The 16,458-nt window shown below is 44.5% G+C and overlaps 1 protein-coding gene across 1 annotated transcript in view; it reads left to right on the top strand.

Moving 5' to 3' along the window:
• The window catches only part of LOC115099585 (kyphoscoliosis peptidase-like), a 41,973-nt gene that overhangs the window by 8,009 nt on the left and 17,506 nt on the right, over window positions 1–16,458 (top strand). The window contains exons 3-4 of the mRNA XM_029617317.1: window positions 5,067–5,175; window positions 13,450–13,567. Of these exons, the coding sequence (XP_029473177.1) occupies window positions 5,067–5,175; window positions 13,450–13,567 (227 nt within the window). The remainder of the gene's footprint in view (window positions 1–5,066; window positions 5,176–13,449; window positions 13,568–16,458) is intronic.

Below are 16,458 nucleotides of genomic sequence, written 5' to 3'. Positions count from 1 at the left end.
CGGCAGTGGGCAGCACTGCCAGTGAGAGTCACTAGACTGGCCCTAAATGCTCTTCTTATTTGCTCTTACCTTTTCTCCTATTTCTTTGGTGAACCAGAGTGGTCTTTTTATTCTCTTTTATTCTCTTTCCATTGATAGCATGCCTGACAACAACATTTCCCTCCCATTTCAATAATCCTTTTTATTGCTCTCTATCGTTTCCCCTCTGCCTCTTAGATTCCCTACTCTTGAAAAGGCTTCCATAAGATAAGCCTGCAACCCTTGTTTTTAGTTCTGAAACAGCGTTTGCAATGAACCTGACAGTATGGTGGTCCCCAGACCCCGGGCTGTTCCCTGGCATAACCCTAGTTACACTGTCTCTGCTTTTCAATACCAGATCCAGGTTCACCCTGCTACGAATGGGCTTCTCAACTGATTGCTGCAGGAATTTTATTCAACAGGGCTCTGCTCAACTTACTTCCTTTATATACCTTTCTGCTGCTAACGGGTGACAGATTGCTTTAATTAGAAAAAAATTGTAAGAACATTGTTTTCATAGTCATCTGCTTTAACGTTATCAAGAATGAAAGAGATGGTAAGAGAGAAGGCAAGAAATGGGGGCCTGCGAAATCATTATGGTCACCTCAGCTTCATTCTGCCGATAATACGTTAGTCACACGAACACATCTTTTATCTCACGCTTTAGAAATCACATACTGAGGTCCATTAGCAAAAGCATTTAGCCGGATAACTCAGAAATTATCCAGCTAAATGAAGATTTGGGCACTTATCTTGGCTAATAAGTTAGGGTGTCTTGGGAGGAGTTGAGGCACTTTGATATTCAGAGTTAGCTGGATGACAGCCGGCTATCGGGCCGATACAGTAAAAGTCGTGGGAGAGCGGGTGAGCGCCTCTTTTTGGACAGGAGCGGCGGCTGTCAGCGAGTTTGATAGCCGACGCTCAATTTTGCCGGTGTCGGTTCTCAAACCTGCTGACCGCCACGGGTTCGGAAACCGGACACTGGCAAAATTGAGCGTCCCGTTTTCAACCCGCGAGCCGCGGGCTGATTTAAAATTTTTTATTTTTTAAATTATTTTTTACTTTTGGGACCTCCGACTTAATATCGCCATGATATTAAGTTGGAGGGTGTACAGAAAAGCAGTTTTTACTGCTTTTCTGTACACTTCCCCTGCGCCGGCAGAAATTAATGCCTACCTTTGGGTAGGCGCTAATTTCTGAAAGTAAAATGTGCAGCTTGGCTGCACATTTTACTTACTGAATCACACAGGAATAGCTAATAGGGCAATCAACATGCATTTGCATGTTGCGGGCAGTATTAGTTTCGGGGGGGTTGGCCGCGCGTTTTTCGACGCGCTATTATCCCTTACTGAATAAGGGGTAAAGGTAGTGCGTCAAACTGTATCGGCCCGTATGTCAGGTCAGGTGTCCTAAAGTTAGCCGGCTGCACTATTAAATATCCTCCAAAGATAGCGTGATAAGTTTATCCAGCTAACTTTGCCATCTGGACAGCGACTTAATATGCACCTCACAGTTGTAAAGAAGCAGAAATGCCTTCCATGAATTTTGGGCAAGTGGCCACCAGAGGGAAGTCTGAAAACAAAAGAGAGCCAGATTTAATCTTGGATCAGGGACTTATGGAAAGTGTAGTTTTGGGGGAATCTGGCCTGGGCAGGCAGACGGAGGTGATTAACAAATTGGAAGCTGAATGCAGAAAGGCTGACAGCCAGCAGAGAAGCAAGTGGAGCGAAATGGGTTCGGACGCAACCAGGAGGGAGATACCAGATCCTGAACCAGACATCCTGAAAGCAGAAACTCTAGTGGGAAGTTTCCATTTCTGTAGCAGGCCGTTAAGGGATTTAAACATGTAAGGGGGGTCTCAAAATTGTCCCTCACTAGCAGGGCATAGAGTCTCAACAGTCTTGAGAGTGAGGTCAGAGAGAGGAGTGGTGAGGTGGTTGGCATTCCCCAGTGGGAGGTATCAGTGTTTTTTTTACGTAACTCCTAGCCCTTGTGGTTCAGGGATCTTTGTTGGAGTCTCTTCTGCAGAGAGAGAGAGAGAGAGAGGTCCTGGGGGTGGTCTCTTCTGGAGGGAGAGGACTTCCAGTCCTGCCTCCTGTCTGAGGAGGGTGGCTGGGGCCCAATGTCAGCGTGCCCAGGCCTTCAGGACTAGGGGCGTCTGATCTTGGGGTCCAAGAGCGGAGTCCTAAGAGTTTCCTGACAATCCGCAGAAGAGGTCTCTAGGAAGAGACGAGTTGAGCTCCTGCTCCTGCTTCTGTCTGAGTGATTTCTTCAGAGGTTGGAGAAACAGGATTTTTGTCTTCTGGGAGGCAAAGGGAAGACTGACCTGCAGGGGAAAATCCATCCTAGAGTTGCAGTCCAAGGAAAGCATCAACCAGAGGCTCATCTTGTCTTTGCCTTCTCTGGTCCATTGGATTCCAGGAAGTTGCATCCATAAGTGCAGGTACTAACAGGGGAAGTGCCCAGGGAAGAGTTTGCTGACTAAGCGTACCTACTGCCAAAGATTTACAGATGTGCACGTGATTGAGTCTGTGATGTTTAATGGACTTTATTTCTGTACTGAATGTGCACCAAACCATTGTGTAGCCACTATGATTTTACCTACAATCAAGTTGCCAGTTAAGGATTTCATTTTTAACCACTCTTATAGTGCAAGTGTAGGACTTGACCTCCTGGACTTTTGCAGGGGACCTCCAGTAGAGCTCTAAAGGCCTTGAAAGGTTTGGTTTTTTCCTCCCTGTGTGGACGACCCCGCATGCATGGGTGCTGCCCTGGCCCATGACCTCCCACATGAGCCCTCTGTAATCGAGGAGAAGTTGGGACAAGGGCTACAAAGAGTTTACCAGTTTATAGAAACGGGGCTTGCCGTGTGACTGCATGTCTTTCCATGCATGCGCTGGTGTTTGACTCCTTCTTTGTTGGCCTGGAATGCCTTGATTATTTACGATGTAAACCAGAGGCATCAGCTGTACATAGAGAAACAATACCTATTGTAATTCCACTAGGGGGAGAAAAGTCTGGTACCTGACCAAAAGAGCTTACTAAAAGGCTCACTACCATACAATAATTTAGTCAGCCTAAAGTAATGATTTTTTTCTAGAATTATAAGGTTTGCATTTGCAGGCTTGCTCTCTTCGGGCAGTTAGGAACAGCTATTTGGGATCATCTTTTAGTTGGTCAAGCAGTTGGGGGTAGCTGATCACAGGGGGTAGGCACCTTCTCAAGGTATTACTCCTAATCCACATTCTGCTGATTAAGGGTACTTCAAACTGACTTCCTGTCACCACTTGGATTGGGTCCAGCTTTGGCTGAGGTTATTTAGCAGCCTACCTAACAAGCTCTGAGACACTGTTGCAGGAATGAACACATCCTTTCTGACCAAAAGTACATATTTCAGAGTGCCTTCACTGTAACCGCACCACAGCATTTTCACCCTTCACAATCCTCTCATTGGGAGGCTATTTTAGGGCAGGTAGGAAGCAATATTTCAAAACGACATTGGGTAGCTTTCCTTCCTTGTAACATTGCTGGCCCACCCCACCCTACCCCACGTTTCCCACTGAGCAACTACCATCGGTTTCCCCCTTTTTTCCCACGTAACCCCATGTTTGGGTGGCAGCTATCCACTGATGGGGCCATACAAGTCTTTAATGTCTCTTCGGGGCTGGAACCACTCTGGCGAGCTCTCTTACAGCCTCTTTGTTGATGAGGTAGGGGACAGAATGTCTCTTCCTGGGCCCAGAGTGACAGGGGTGACTCTTTGTGCTCTCTTTTGCCTGGGAGAAGTGGGCTTATCCTCACTGAGTGGGCTGTACGTGCCAAAGAATTACACTGGAGCCACTGACGGAGTGTCCAAAAATAGTCTTTACTGATGGATAATCAGGTGAATGATGGCACAAAACTCAGTTCTCATGCACCACAGAATTTCTCTTTAGTTACAGACCTTTCCCTCTGTCTGTGCATGGGTCTCATTTACCAGGGCCATGGAAACATCCACCCTCCAGGGCTTCGTTAAGTGGAGTTGTCAGGTGGGCAGGGTACTCTTAGTTGGGTGGGGTAACCCCCTCCAAAAACTGGTAAAAGGATAAAACTGCACAGAGAGTCAAAATCCTTCCTCTCCCAGGGAGTGATGATTCCTGAAGGGGGGGGGGGAGGGTGTTCTCAATGATCTCAGATGTTCTTACAGTTAAATATTTATTCTTCTTCTCTTTATCACATCCCTGATGGCAGGGATCCTCTCAGGAACAAGCAGCTCCAGATGTTCCTTAGTAGGGTAGGAAGAAGGGCCAGTACTAAACAGAAGAACAACAAATTCTGAATGCAACAGCATTACTGTGTACAATTTTCTGGAACCTGGACCTTCAAAAGGTTATAAATCAGATGGAGTCAGTTCGGATGATGGTCTATGGTCCAAAATGGCCAGTGGTCTTTGTTATATAGCTTATGGGTACAGACAAAGATCTAATATATCTTTACCCTAGAGGAAAGACAGGATAGGGGACCTATGACAGAGACATTTAAATACTTACTAGTTATCGATGCACAGGAGGTAGGCCTCTTTCAATGTAAAAGAGGCTCTGGAATGAGAGGTCATGGGATGAGAGTGAAAGGGGTAGACTCAGGAGTAATCTTAGGAAATATTTCTTTACAGAGAGGGTGGTGGATGCATGAAACAGCTTCCCAGTAGAGGTAGTAGAGACAAGGACAGTATCTGAGTTCAAGAAGCATGGGACAAGCACAAGTGATCTCTGAAGGAGCGGTAGGGATTGTAGAGCTAAGAAGGGCAGATGTGGAAGGGCAGACTAGATTGGCCATATGGTCTTTTTCTGCTGTCACGTTTCTATGTAACAAAATATCTGTATCAAAGAGGACCAGCACCATTCCATTTAGTTCTGTTTGCATAAGAAAAATGCATTATTGCAATTCCAGTTAATCACTTTTTAACATCTTACAGAGGAGCTGGTCCTTAATAATATGCATAGTGGTGACCATGCTTAAATTATTTCTGGTCTCATCTCTTGCTAAGCACACACCCTTCTTCCTGACAGGTAAATGTGACGAGTAGCATTGAGGACCTGGTAGGGGTTCTACTCAAAGAAGCTCACACAGACCTAGAAAAAGTGAGAGCTATCTGGATGTGGGTTTGCCATCACATCGGTAAGGCATCAGCTAAAAGTCTTACAGCATCCAACAACTGTTGTTAATGTACGATTTTATGCAAAATACCTATTGATAAATTACAAATTTCTAATCCATTCTTACCGAAGTTTCAGCAATAAACTCATGCCCTAATGGTGGAGACGGACTTAGATATTGTTGTTATTACCGAGACATGGTTCAGTGAGTATCATGATTGGGATTCGGTTATACTGGGCTGCTAAGAGACAGAAAAGGGGGAAAAGTAGCTCTTTATGCCAAAAGCAATATCCATACACAAAATTTCACCCGGTGTCTATTTTTCTCTTGGGTGATTTCCTGTATTTCCCTTCAACAACAATTAAATTTATCAATAAATTCCAATGTGATATTTCTCAAAATTATTAAGGATGACGGGAGATAGTTTCATACGCTTAATGACACTACCCAGGTGTCCAGTTCATGATATAATCATTAACACACCTTCCGCCTCCAAATTTTTATTCAAACTTGTATGATTAAAAATTGCTGAACTGGATTACAGGAATTTAATTGTTGTTGAAGGGAAATACAGGAAATCACCCAAGAGAAAAATAGACACCGGGTGAAATTTTGTGTATGAAATATAATATATCCACACGGTGAGGATCTTTTTGATTGGAAAAGCAATATCCAAGCAACTGAAATGCAAGAGGAATGAGATATGGAAAAAGTGAGAGCTATCTGGATGAGAATATCCCCTCACCTCAGTAAGACATCAGTAAGTTAAATGCCGAGAAGTGCAGAATCTTGCATTTAGGGAGCAATAATCCAAAAGAACTGTATGAGATTGGGGGTGAAAGACTAATGTGCACAGATTGGGATAGAGGCCTTGGAGTTACAGTGTCTGCCGATCTGAAGGCAACGAAAAAATGTGAGAAGACGGTGCAAAAAGCCAGAGGGATGCTGGGCTGCATCAAAAGGAGGTGATAATACCCTGGTACAGGTCCTTGGTGAGGCCTCCCCTGGAGTACTGTGTTCAGTTCTGGAGACCATATCTAAAAAAGGATAAGGATAGGATGGACGTGGTCCAGAGAAAGGCGATCAAAATGGTGTTGTCTCTACAACAAAAGCCATATGAAGTGAGGCTGAAGGACCTGAATATGTGTACCCTGGAGGAGAGGAGGTTCAGGGGAGATATGATACAGACCTTCAGATACCTGAAAGGTATTACTGATACACAAAGAATACTTTTCTACTGGAAAGGAAACTGCAGAATTAGGGGCCATGATATGAAAGTCCAGGGGGCGGGGTAGACTCTGAACCAACATCAGGAAATGTTTCTTCACAGAGAGGGTAGTGGATACATACAGTTACCTCCCAGAAGAAGTGGTGAAGATGATAATGATAATGAAATTCAAAAAGGCATGAGATAAACACTGCAGATCCCTACAGGCTAGAAGATGGAAATGAAAAAAAAAATGGGGGTAACCTACGTTAACTTTAGGTGTAACATTTATGCATGGGGTAACCTGCATGGCGTGGCAATTACCACCACCCTTAACAGAAGGCATGGGGGTAACATGCACGGAGCAGGCAAGGGAGTAAGCAGCACAGAGTGGCAGCTCCTACCAAAAGCAACTTGCTGGGCAGATCGGATGGACTTTGGGTCTTTATCTGCCGTCATTTACTGTGTTACTATGAGGTCCATGTTCAAAAGCCATTTAGATGGCTAAGCTCAAAAGTTATCCGTTTAAATGGCAAAATAGGCATAGTCAGCTGGAGGTGAGGGGAGTGGGGCAGTGGGTCCCCTTGGAGAGAGGATGGCAAAGATTGGGGGGGGGGGGGGGGTGAAGGTGGGCTGGTGCCACATTTCTTCCTTGCGGTCGGAGGGAAAGTAGAGGGTGCAGGTTGATCATATGATTTATCAAAAACCGGGACAGGAGGCTCAGGTACAATGCCGGCAATTTCTGCAGGATTAAAATACGTTTGGGAGGAAGGGGGAGGTGAGGGCTTTTGTATGATGTTTTAGAGGCAGGGGAAGGGATTAGCCCTTTTTATTTATTTGCTTTGGTTTGGTTGTGACAGCGCTACTTAGCTGGATATCTTTTGAAGATACCTGGTTAAGTTGCACGTTATCTGGCCACAAAAGGCGGATAACTAAAATACCTAACTGGCTATATTCAAATATAACCAGTCAGATTATTTTAATTATCTGGCTACATATAGCTGGATAACTTTAGGCTGGTATATTTATTTAGGCAGGGTGTTTATCGGGCTGAATATACGGGAAAGTTATCCGGCTAAATACACAAGAAAGATATCAGAGAAAAAGCAAAGAATACATAACAGAAACACCAGATACAATCAATTATGAAACAAAACAAAGTGTATTCTTTTATAAATTCTCTTTCCAGAAAGGTAGAGAACATCATAGCTACAATAAAATAGACATAATCATAATAATCTTAAAAATGTAAGATTTGCAGCAGGTGTTGCAGTTTGATGCTGCTGGAGAAGATAGTGGACCCTTGGGCCGGCCTACCTAGGGAGACAGGGTAGGCTGGGGGGCGGAGCCACAAGCTGGACGGGTTCACCCAGGAACCAGGGACCCCCCGGGAGGAGCCCGTATGGTCCCGGGTCCTCGGGACTAGGAGCTGTCTATGGAATGTCCAGAGGTTGAGATGGGCGTAGGCCGGGACCAGAGCAAGCAGAATGACTAGGAAGTCCAAGGTACCCGGAAGGCAGAGGACCGGCTGCACAGGGCCGAGGGTCGGCTGAAGGCAGGGCAGCGGGCAGCTGCGGAGTCTGTAGGAAACCGGAGTCTGAAGCAGGCTGAAGCGGAGTCGGAAGCAGACCGGAGTCAGAGGCTGTTGCAGGCTGAAGCGGAGTCAGAAGCAAACCGGAGTCAGAGGCTGGCTGCAGGCTGAAGCGGAGTCGGAAGCAGACCGGAGTCAGAGGCTGGCTGCAGGCTGAAGCGGAGTCGGAAGCAGACCGGAGTCAGAGGCTGGCTGCAGGCTGAAGCGGAGTCGGAAGCAGACCGGAGTCAGGAGCTGGCTGCAGGCTGAAGCTGAGTAAAAGCAAACTGGAGTCGGTGGCAGGCAGCGAGCTGAAGCAGTCAGAAGCAAACCGGAGTCGGAGGCAGGCAGCGAGCTGAAGCGGAGTCAGAAGCAAACCGGAGTCAGAAGCAGGCAACGTGGAGATCAACAGGAACGCAACTGGGAACAACTAAGGAGTTGTGAATCTCGTTGCAAGGCGATGAGAGAGAGTTTGAACGCCAGTTATATCGGGACTTGGGCGTGACGTCAGCAGCGCGGGCGGGACCGGGCTTCTGGGAGCTGGATGCTCAAGAGGGACGTCCTCGCGCGCGAGACCGAAGGGAAGCAGGCCCGTAATGGCGGCCGCCACGTGGAGTGAGAGGAGCCCCCGGGGTCCGGAGCGGGTGGAATGCGGTGATCACTGAAGCGGAGGTAGGCGGGCCGGAGCCCTAACAGAAGGGAAGCGGTCGGGACTGCAACAGCAGGTGTGGTGCAGAGCAGACTTAGGACATTTCACATTACAGCCCAACATGCAAAAAAAATGAGGTCAATATTCAAAAGCCATTTAGACAGAAAACTCACAAGTTATCCATTTTGCCCTATCCAGCCATTTAATTATGCAGATATAATTTAGCCAGATAAAAAAGAGGCATTTCTGGGAGGGGTTTAGTTATCTGGCTAACTTAGCTGAATTTCATTTATGGCCTGGCTCTGGTAGCTGGATAACTTTAGACCTCTTCACAGCAGGTCGAACGTTATCCGACTTTGGATGGATGGATAACTTGCCGTTTATCTAGATCTCTTTAAAGGATATCTGGGTAAGTAGCGCTTTAAAAAAAAAAAAAAAAAGCAAAACAAAACAAAACGAAGTAAAGGCAGCCAGTGGCCTGATCCGCTCCTTCCCCCACCACATTTCAAAGGCCCTGTCAGGCCATGCATCCCCCTACCCCACTTCCCCTGCTAAATTGTAAAATTGCTTTGGAGGTCCGCAGATCGGGGCCCTTCACCCCCCCCCCCCCCAATTCACCCATTCTCTTTTTAAAAAAAATCAGTTTTCCCGCCCTGGACCCTGCCCTTACCCACCTGTTCTACATAAAAATAGTGAGTCGGCAACCCCCCCCCCCCCGCCGCTCACAAAACTGCTGCCAGGAGCTGTTCTGGAAGTGTAAGTTGTCTAAATTCAATATCAGCGACTTGATTAGCCTGCGTAAAATCATGCATGCATGTTGGATTATAGATGCATGTACTCCATTTATCAAACGTAGAAATGGGCGTAGATTTCCAAACCCATCCCAGAGCGCACTCTCAGAACCCCCCTATGTATGTGCACACTTTTCCACACGGTAGCAACAATATGTGATGTACCCATCCTTCTAAGGATGAAGGGGTATGCTGATTTCACATACCCCGCAGTGTCTTAAGAAAGGACTTACTAGTTCAGGTCAAAAGGGACAACTTTCCGACTATAGAGTTGCTTAGTGAGAGGGAATCAGCAGGAGCTCAACTGTAAGCGTTCAGAAGACTTTTTTCTAATTTATTTTTTTTCTGCTTCGGAAGTAGATCTGCCCTTCCAAATCAGGGATGAATTCAGAGAAAAACACAGGAAATACAGATTTATGTGACTGTAATAAGTGAACTGTTTTGGAGTTTTGCTTTCTGTATGGATTACACCAGACCCAAATGTACCGTCTGCTCATCTACATTTTGTATGACGGTAAATAGGTTTAGTTTTTGGAACAACGCGGCTCGGTGTGGACAGACTATTCTTTTTACTGAATGGTGTCTGTGTCCTAAACCTGTGGGCTCTGAAATGTTTGCTTTTCCCCACTAGCCGAGACCCCACAGCACCCAAATGCGCCCCTTTCTCCATGCCAAGGTGTGAGACAGGGGTTATATATCCCGGTAGATTTGCGGAGTGAATTACATTATTTGAGGTTTGGCAAAAATCAAAGCCTGGCTTTAAAGCAGGCATTTATGATGCTAATTATGGGTTATGAGCCAGAGTTTTTAAATAAACTGTACTGACTTTGTATAAGGGTAGTGGAGCAGTCGGGCTTAAGGTTAGATTGGAAAAATGTGAATTAAGTTTGAGGATTGTTCAATTGCTTTGATTTTTATAATGCTATTTTCATAATGTTTCTTTTTAAAGCTTTTTAATAGTTATTTGATAATTAATTGTTATTGTATCCCACCTGCTATTAATTAAGTTGACTTAGAAAATAGCCACTGCTATTACTAGCATTAGTAGCATGGGATAGACTTAGTTTTTGGGTACTTGCCAGATTCTTATGGCCTGGATTGGCCACTGTTGGAAACAGGATGCTGGGTTTGATGGACCCTTGGTCTGACCCAGTATGGCATGTTCTTATATTCTTATGATGATTTTATGAGAATTTCTGCATAATAGAATTTGATAAAATAAAAAAACCCATGCCATCCAGCCCCTCAGAGCTACAGGCACTTCAGTTCTGCTACAGTTCTCGTTGGCCGAACACCCTGTCAAGCTAAGGCTATCTGCTTGCTTGGAATTTCACACAGCCCAGGTTAAGCTTGGATGTGGCCCAGTATCTTCTCTCATGTGAAATTTGTGCATGGGCAAAGTCCCTAAGGCAAAACCAGAGGTCCTACTCCATGTGACTGAAATCCCTTCTAGACTATAAGTTTTGACTATATTGCAGACCTTCCCCCTTCCCAGGAAAGTACCATCATTTTGGTTATCATTGAGCAATTTACCAAGATGGCCCCGTTTCTCACCTATCTATGCTAGGGGAAGCTGCCCAGGCAGAGAGTGTAAAATATGCATTGGAATTTCCTTTTGAAATCCCCATGAGTTCTATGTTCCGTGTACATTGCATTTGCATTCTCTACCGACCCCAAGAATTTTCAAAGAGATACTCCACACAGGTCTCCTTTTCTCCTCTTACAATTCATCCTCCGCATTTCTGCTTTTTACTGATACATCTGAAAAAGTCTTGTCACCTTGCTTTACCACCTTCAGTATTTCCTTAGCTTCTCCTCCTCCTGCAGAGTAAATGAAAGGCTTTGGAGTGTTGGGTGGGGTAATGGGGCCCCATGTTTGGAAATAGGGAAGTGGACATGGGGCCACTACAGCACCACCATTTCTTTGCCTTAAATTGGCGGGTAGGAGGGAGAATCAAGTCGCTGCTGGCCCAAGGAATTTTTTTCTTTTAAATTTTTACTTACCCGGCTGTAGGCTTAATCCGTTCAGTTTGGATTCCGTAAATCACTAAACACTGAATCCCTCCTAATCTTGCTCACGGATAGCATCCTTATGGGCTTAGACAAAGGACAACCGTTTCTACTGGCACTGCTCGACATCTCCGCTGCTTTTGACACTGTGAATCACTCAATTCTCATCAACCACCTCTCGGACATCGGCATTTCAGGAACTGCCCTCAGTTGGTTCAAGTCCTTCCTCAGTAACAGAAACTACAAGGTTAGAATAAGCAACAAAGAATCCCACTCCATCAGTGCTACGCTTGGAGTCCCTCAAGGATCATCCCTCTCCCCTACTCTCTTTAACATTTATCTCCTACCCCTCTGCCAACTCCTCGCTAATGTAAAGTTAACCCATTTCAACTATGCCGATGACGTACAGATCCTCATTCCTATTACAGAATCTATCTCCAAAACCCTCATTTTCTGGAACAGCTGCCTACACTTCATCAACCTCCTCCTCTCCAGTCTCAACCAAGTCCTCAACACGGCCAAAACTGAGCTCCTTCTCATCTCGCTGGACAACAACCTCTCTCTCAACAACCTCCCCACCTCCTCAACGATCTTAACAGCCCAAGTGAGAGACCTTGGCGTTATATTGGACAACCGTCTGAACTTAAAAAAATTCGTCAACAATACAACAAAGAATGCTTCTATAAATTACAAGTTCTTAAAAAGCTTAGACTACTCCTTCACCTACACGACTTCCGCACAGTTCTCCAAGCTACCCTATTCTCTAAAATCGATTATTGCAATTCCCTCCTACTAGGCCTCCCCGCTACCACCACTAGACCTCTACAGATGCTCCAGAATGCCGCCGCAAGGATCTTAACCAACTCTAACCGAGGAGACCATGTCACACCCATTCTAAGGAATCTACACTGGCTTCCCATTAACTTCAGAATCCTTCACAAAGCCCTCTCCATTATACACAAGACCATCCACAATCAGTCTTCACTTGAACTAGATATCCCTCTTCGCCTTCACACCTCCACCAGACCGGTTAGAGCAGCGTACAAAGACACCTTTCACGCTCCTCCCACCAAGTCCTCTCTCCACACATCCATAAGGAAACTTGCTTTCTCTACAGCTGGACCTTCTCAATAGAATGCTTTACCCCCAGATCTACGCCAAGAACAATGCCCGCTGACCTTCAAGAAAAAACTTAATACTTGGCTTTTTAAACAAGCATTTCCTTAAAAGGCTGTAGGATTTTCACTGACTCGCATTGCTGCTCGGCCTTTAATACTTTGTTGTTTTACCATCCCTGTGCCCTACCGTTCCCCCTTACTCCTCCCCCACAACCCTCCTGTCAACTCCTCTCCCTCTACCCTCCGGTCTACCCCTCTTAAGTTTATCACTCCATGTCTCCATTGTTCCTTTGCTGTGTACCCCTTCCCCCACCCTACTCTTCCCAACCCGGTCTCCCATACACCCTATCCTCTTGATACCACAGCTTTTGATACATAAGTTATTTTGGTTTTTTATCCCTTGTTCCTATGAATCTCGTTCTCGTTTTTACCCTCGTTTTTCACCTGTTATCTCCCATTCTAGGTTGTTCTGCTCAAGGTTGTCTCACCAGGGTCTTTACCCTTGTTACCTGCCAAGTTATTACCCCCTGTTCAATGTACTTCTCCAATGTTTGATGTAAACCGATGTGATATGACGTCATGAATGTCAGTATAAAAAAAGAAGTAAATAAATAAATAAATAAATAAATAAATATAGCCAGGCAGATTTAAAGTTATCCTGGTAAAGGTACCTGGATAAGCTTAGACCTGCTCTTCACCACAGCAAGACACTCCTGGCTAAACATAGCCAGTCAGCAGAGGGGAGGGAAATATTTAAAACCCGAGCTTTGTCCAGTTAAGTCCCGAACTTAGCAGGACAAACCTTCTTAATAATGGTTATTCCAGAGTCTGGAATTAGGCTTCAGATACGAACCAGGATACACAACTTCAGGAAGATGTAAAATACAGATTCAAAGCTTATGCTTTAAAATAAGAATTCATTTATAACAGCTTTTATCACTGTTTCCTAGAGTATGATGTCATGGGCTATGAAAACACAGCAAAGGCGTTAACTAATCCAACTGACGTGCTACGATCTAGGAAGAGCATTTGTGCAGGATATGCTGGACTCTTTGAGCGAATGTGCAGGTAAATTAGAATGTTTGGCATTCAGCTATCAGAGAGCTTTTGGACTTAGGCCAGCAATCTGTTTCCCCTTTGACAACAACCTAAGGGGGCTTAGGGCCCTAACGCCGGTGATAACGCCATAATGCATGCTATAAATAACGCATCACGACATGCGTATTTAAATTTTTAAAATTTAGTCAAATGGGAGGAGTTTATGAACACTGTAGATTCCTAAAGGCAAGGGGAAGGGGAATGAAGTAAAAGGCATGGGGGTAACTTGCTGGTGTGCCAGATACTACCCTTAACAAATAAGCCTCCATAATGTCGATGCAACTCCATCATTGCTCGCTGCTTCGATGGCGGGCGTAAAAGAGGAAAAGAGGAATTGGATTCAGGCAACAACCAACAAGGACATTGAACTGTACAGTCTGGGGAAACAAATAAGCATGGGGGTAACTTGCTCGATGCGATGGTTACTACACTTAACCAAAAAGCCTGATACTACACTTCTGATGCAACTCCAACATTGCTCTCTACTTCAACAGCAAGGGGTAAAAGGAAATTGGACTCAAACAGTAACCAACAAGAGCCCTGACCTTGGTGGTCTGAGTAACTGAGAACTATGGGAGCTTGCTGGGCAGACTGGATGGGCCATTAGGTCCTTTTCTATTGTCACTTCTATGTTTATGAAAATGAGCGGTGCTTATCATTGTGTGCAATACAAGACAGAGAGAGAGAGAGCGAGAGAAAGAGAGAGCACTTCTAGGGAGGCATACATATTAGGCAACATTTTATACCACTGTAAGAGGGGCTATTCTGAACTTGGGATGATTTGGAGTGATGAAAGTATAAAAAGATGAGATCTGTACAATGTACTCTCGACCTAGCTTGATGCATGCTCTACCTAGTTACTATCAAGCTAGGTCACAAGTACATTGTACAAATCTCATCTTCACTGATATCTATTGAACTGTTCGTACCTCTGACTGTGCATGTAGAACTGCCCCTCAAAACCAAGGCCACCACCAAAACCTCACCCCGTGTTACTAGTTGCCCCTCTTACAGTGGTATAAATAGTTTACTTATATGTGAGCCTTATAGAGTCTCTTGCTCTCTCTCTCTCTCTCTCTCTCTCCTTCCCTCTCCCCCTCCCTCTTGTCTGGGCTAAAATAGCAATGCAGAATCTAGAAAATTACCCTCACCACACCCCTGTCTTTTTAATCACAGATGCTATTTTTCACAATTTTATTGCAAAATGATGAATCTAGGTCTAAGGCTTTTATTGTAGGAATAGGAATTACAGAATTAAATTTGATAGTGATATTTATAAGACATATTCCTATTTCTCTTTGTCTCCCCATCAACTTCTCTTTTCTTGCCCTTCCTTTACAGCTGTCCATTTAGTTTTATATTGCTTTAAGTAATGTCTGTTGAATTTATATCATTATAGTAGGCTCATTCTCTTTCCCAGCACCACTCCTGAATGTTAACAGGGCTAGGAACTGAAGTTCTTTATCTACAAGATCAAGATCAAAGTTCTTTATAGCAGCAGAGATGCACAATGAAGGACATTATCAAACTTCTCTCTCATTGTCCTCAAGTCTACCCTAGGGGGGCTACAGTTACAGTTAACAGCTAACCCCATACATTGTTATGGGGTAATTACCTACACAGGCTCAAGTCACGCATGTTAATGGCCTTCATGGTTCATGAATGATGAAGGTTCATGAATAAGACTCACAACCTTTTCAGTTCTCTTTCCAGTGCATTCTGCTACTTAGATCCTATCCTGATTTGCCTTTGTATAAATTGACTATAGAGAGATTCTAAATACAGCTGGAAGGCAGATATGTAAAGTTTTAAAATGGAAGTTTTCTAAATGGTAAGCATGTGGTCTTCCTACATATGACACTTTTCCCTTATTCCAAATTCCCTACAAACACCTCTTGCTACCTTGTTCCTCTCATTGAAGGCCACATTAGTTAGTTACCTTTTTTATTTTTTACATTTCTGATGTTTCATGTCCATAATGAAAGGCAACATTAAGTATGAATGTGGCTTGCGTAAGAATGGACTGAAACCGAGGAAACTGCATTGTAGATATTCAGTCCCATATATGCCGACATTTGAAAGCTTTGAAGACTGAGATTTCATAAAATAAAAGTGTATATTAGTCTTCAACCAGTATACACTGAAGGAAGTGATATTTTAAAAAGGAGACCTTGGAAAAATGGTAACATTTTTGGTCAAAAATAAAGTTTCTCCATCCTGAATAGGAATAGTTGGCAAATCTGAGCATGTGACATATCAATCCTCTATCATGAATACACTTCATTGATGGTTACAGACTCACCTGTTTGGCAAATTTGAGGTTGTGGTTGTGCCACATTTTTTGTTTCGGTTTATTTATAAAGTGGTACATGCTGTGCACCAGGGTTTGGCATAGGGGGGTCATTTTCAAAGTTATTTACCCAGTTTTATGCATAGACATGGATGCACTAAACGAGTCCATGGCTGACTGCATGCCTAATTTTTTACATAACCTTGTTACGTGTGTACTGTCACCCGAACTGAGCCAAGGCATTCCAGGGGGCGGAGCTGGGATGAAGTCAGCACTTACCAAGGTGAATTTTAAAAGCTTGGTGTGCACCAAAACCTGGAGATATGTGCACAAGTTGGGCTAAACGGATTTTAAAAGCCGCCCGAGTACGCGCCTACTTGCCGCTAAGCACACAAATGAAAAGTCTGAAAGGGGGTGGGGCATGGGTGTGGTCCATGCAGGCGTTCCTGGATTTCATGTTGAAATCTGAGCGTAAATACGTACACGCATGGGCACGCACCGGGGTCCCCCAACACGCAATTTTACTTCTGCTATGGATGACGTGCAAGTTATAAAATAAAGACAAATGGAT

This window comes from Rhinatrema bivittatum, chromosome 9, assembly GCF_901001135.1.
Source record: "Rhinatrema bivittatum chromosome 9, aRhiBiv1.1, whole genome shotgun sequence".
In the NCBI taxonomy this organism is placed as follows: Eukaryota; Metazoa; Chordata; class Amphibia; order Gymnophiona; family Rhinatrematidae; genus Rhinatrema; species Rhinatrema bivittatum.
This window is presented reverse-complemented; position numbering and strand designations above follow the sequence as displayed.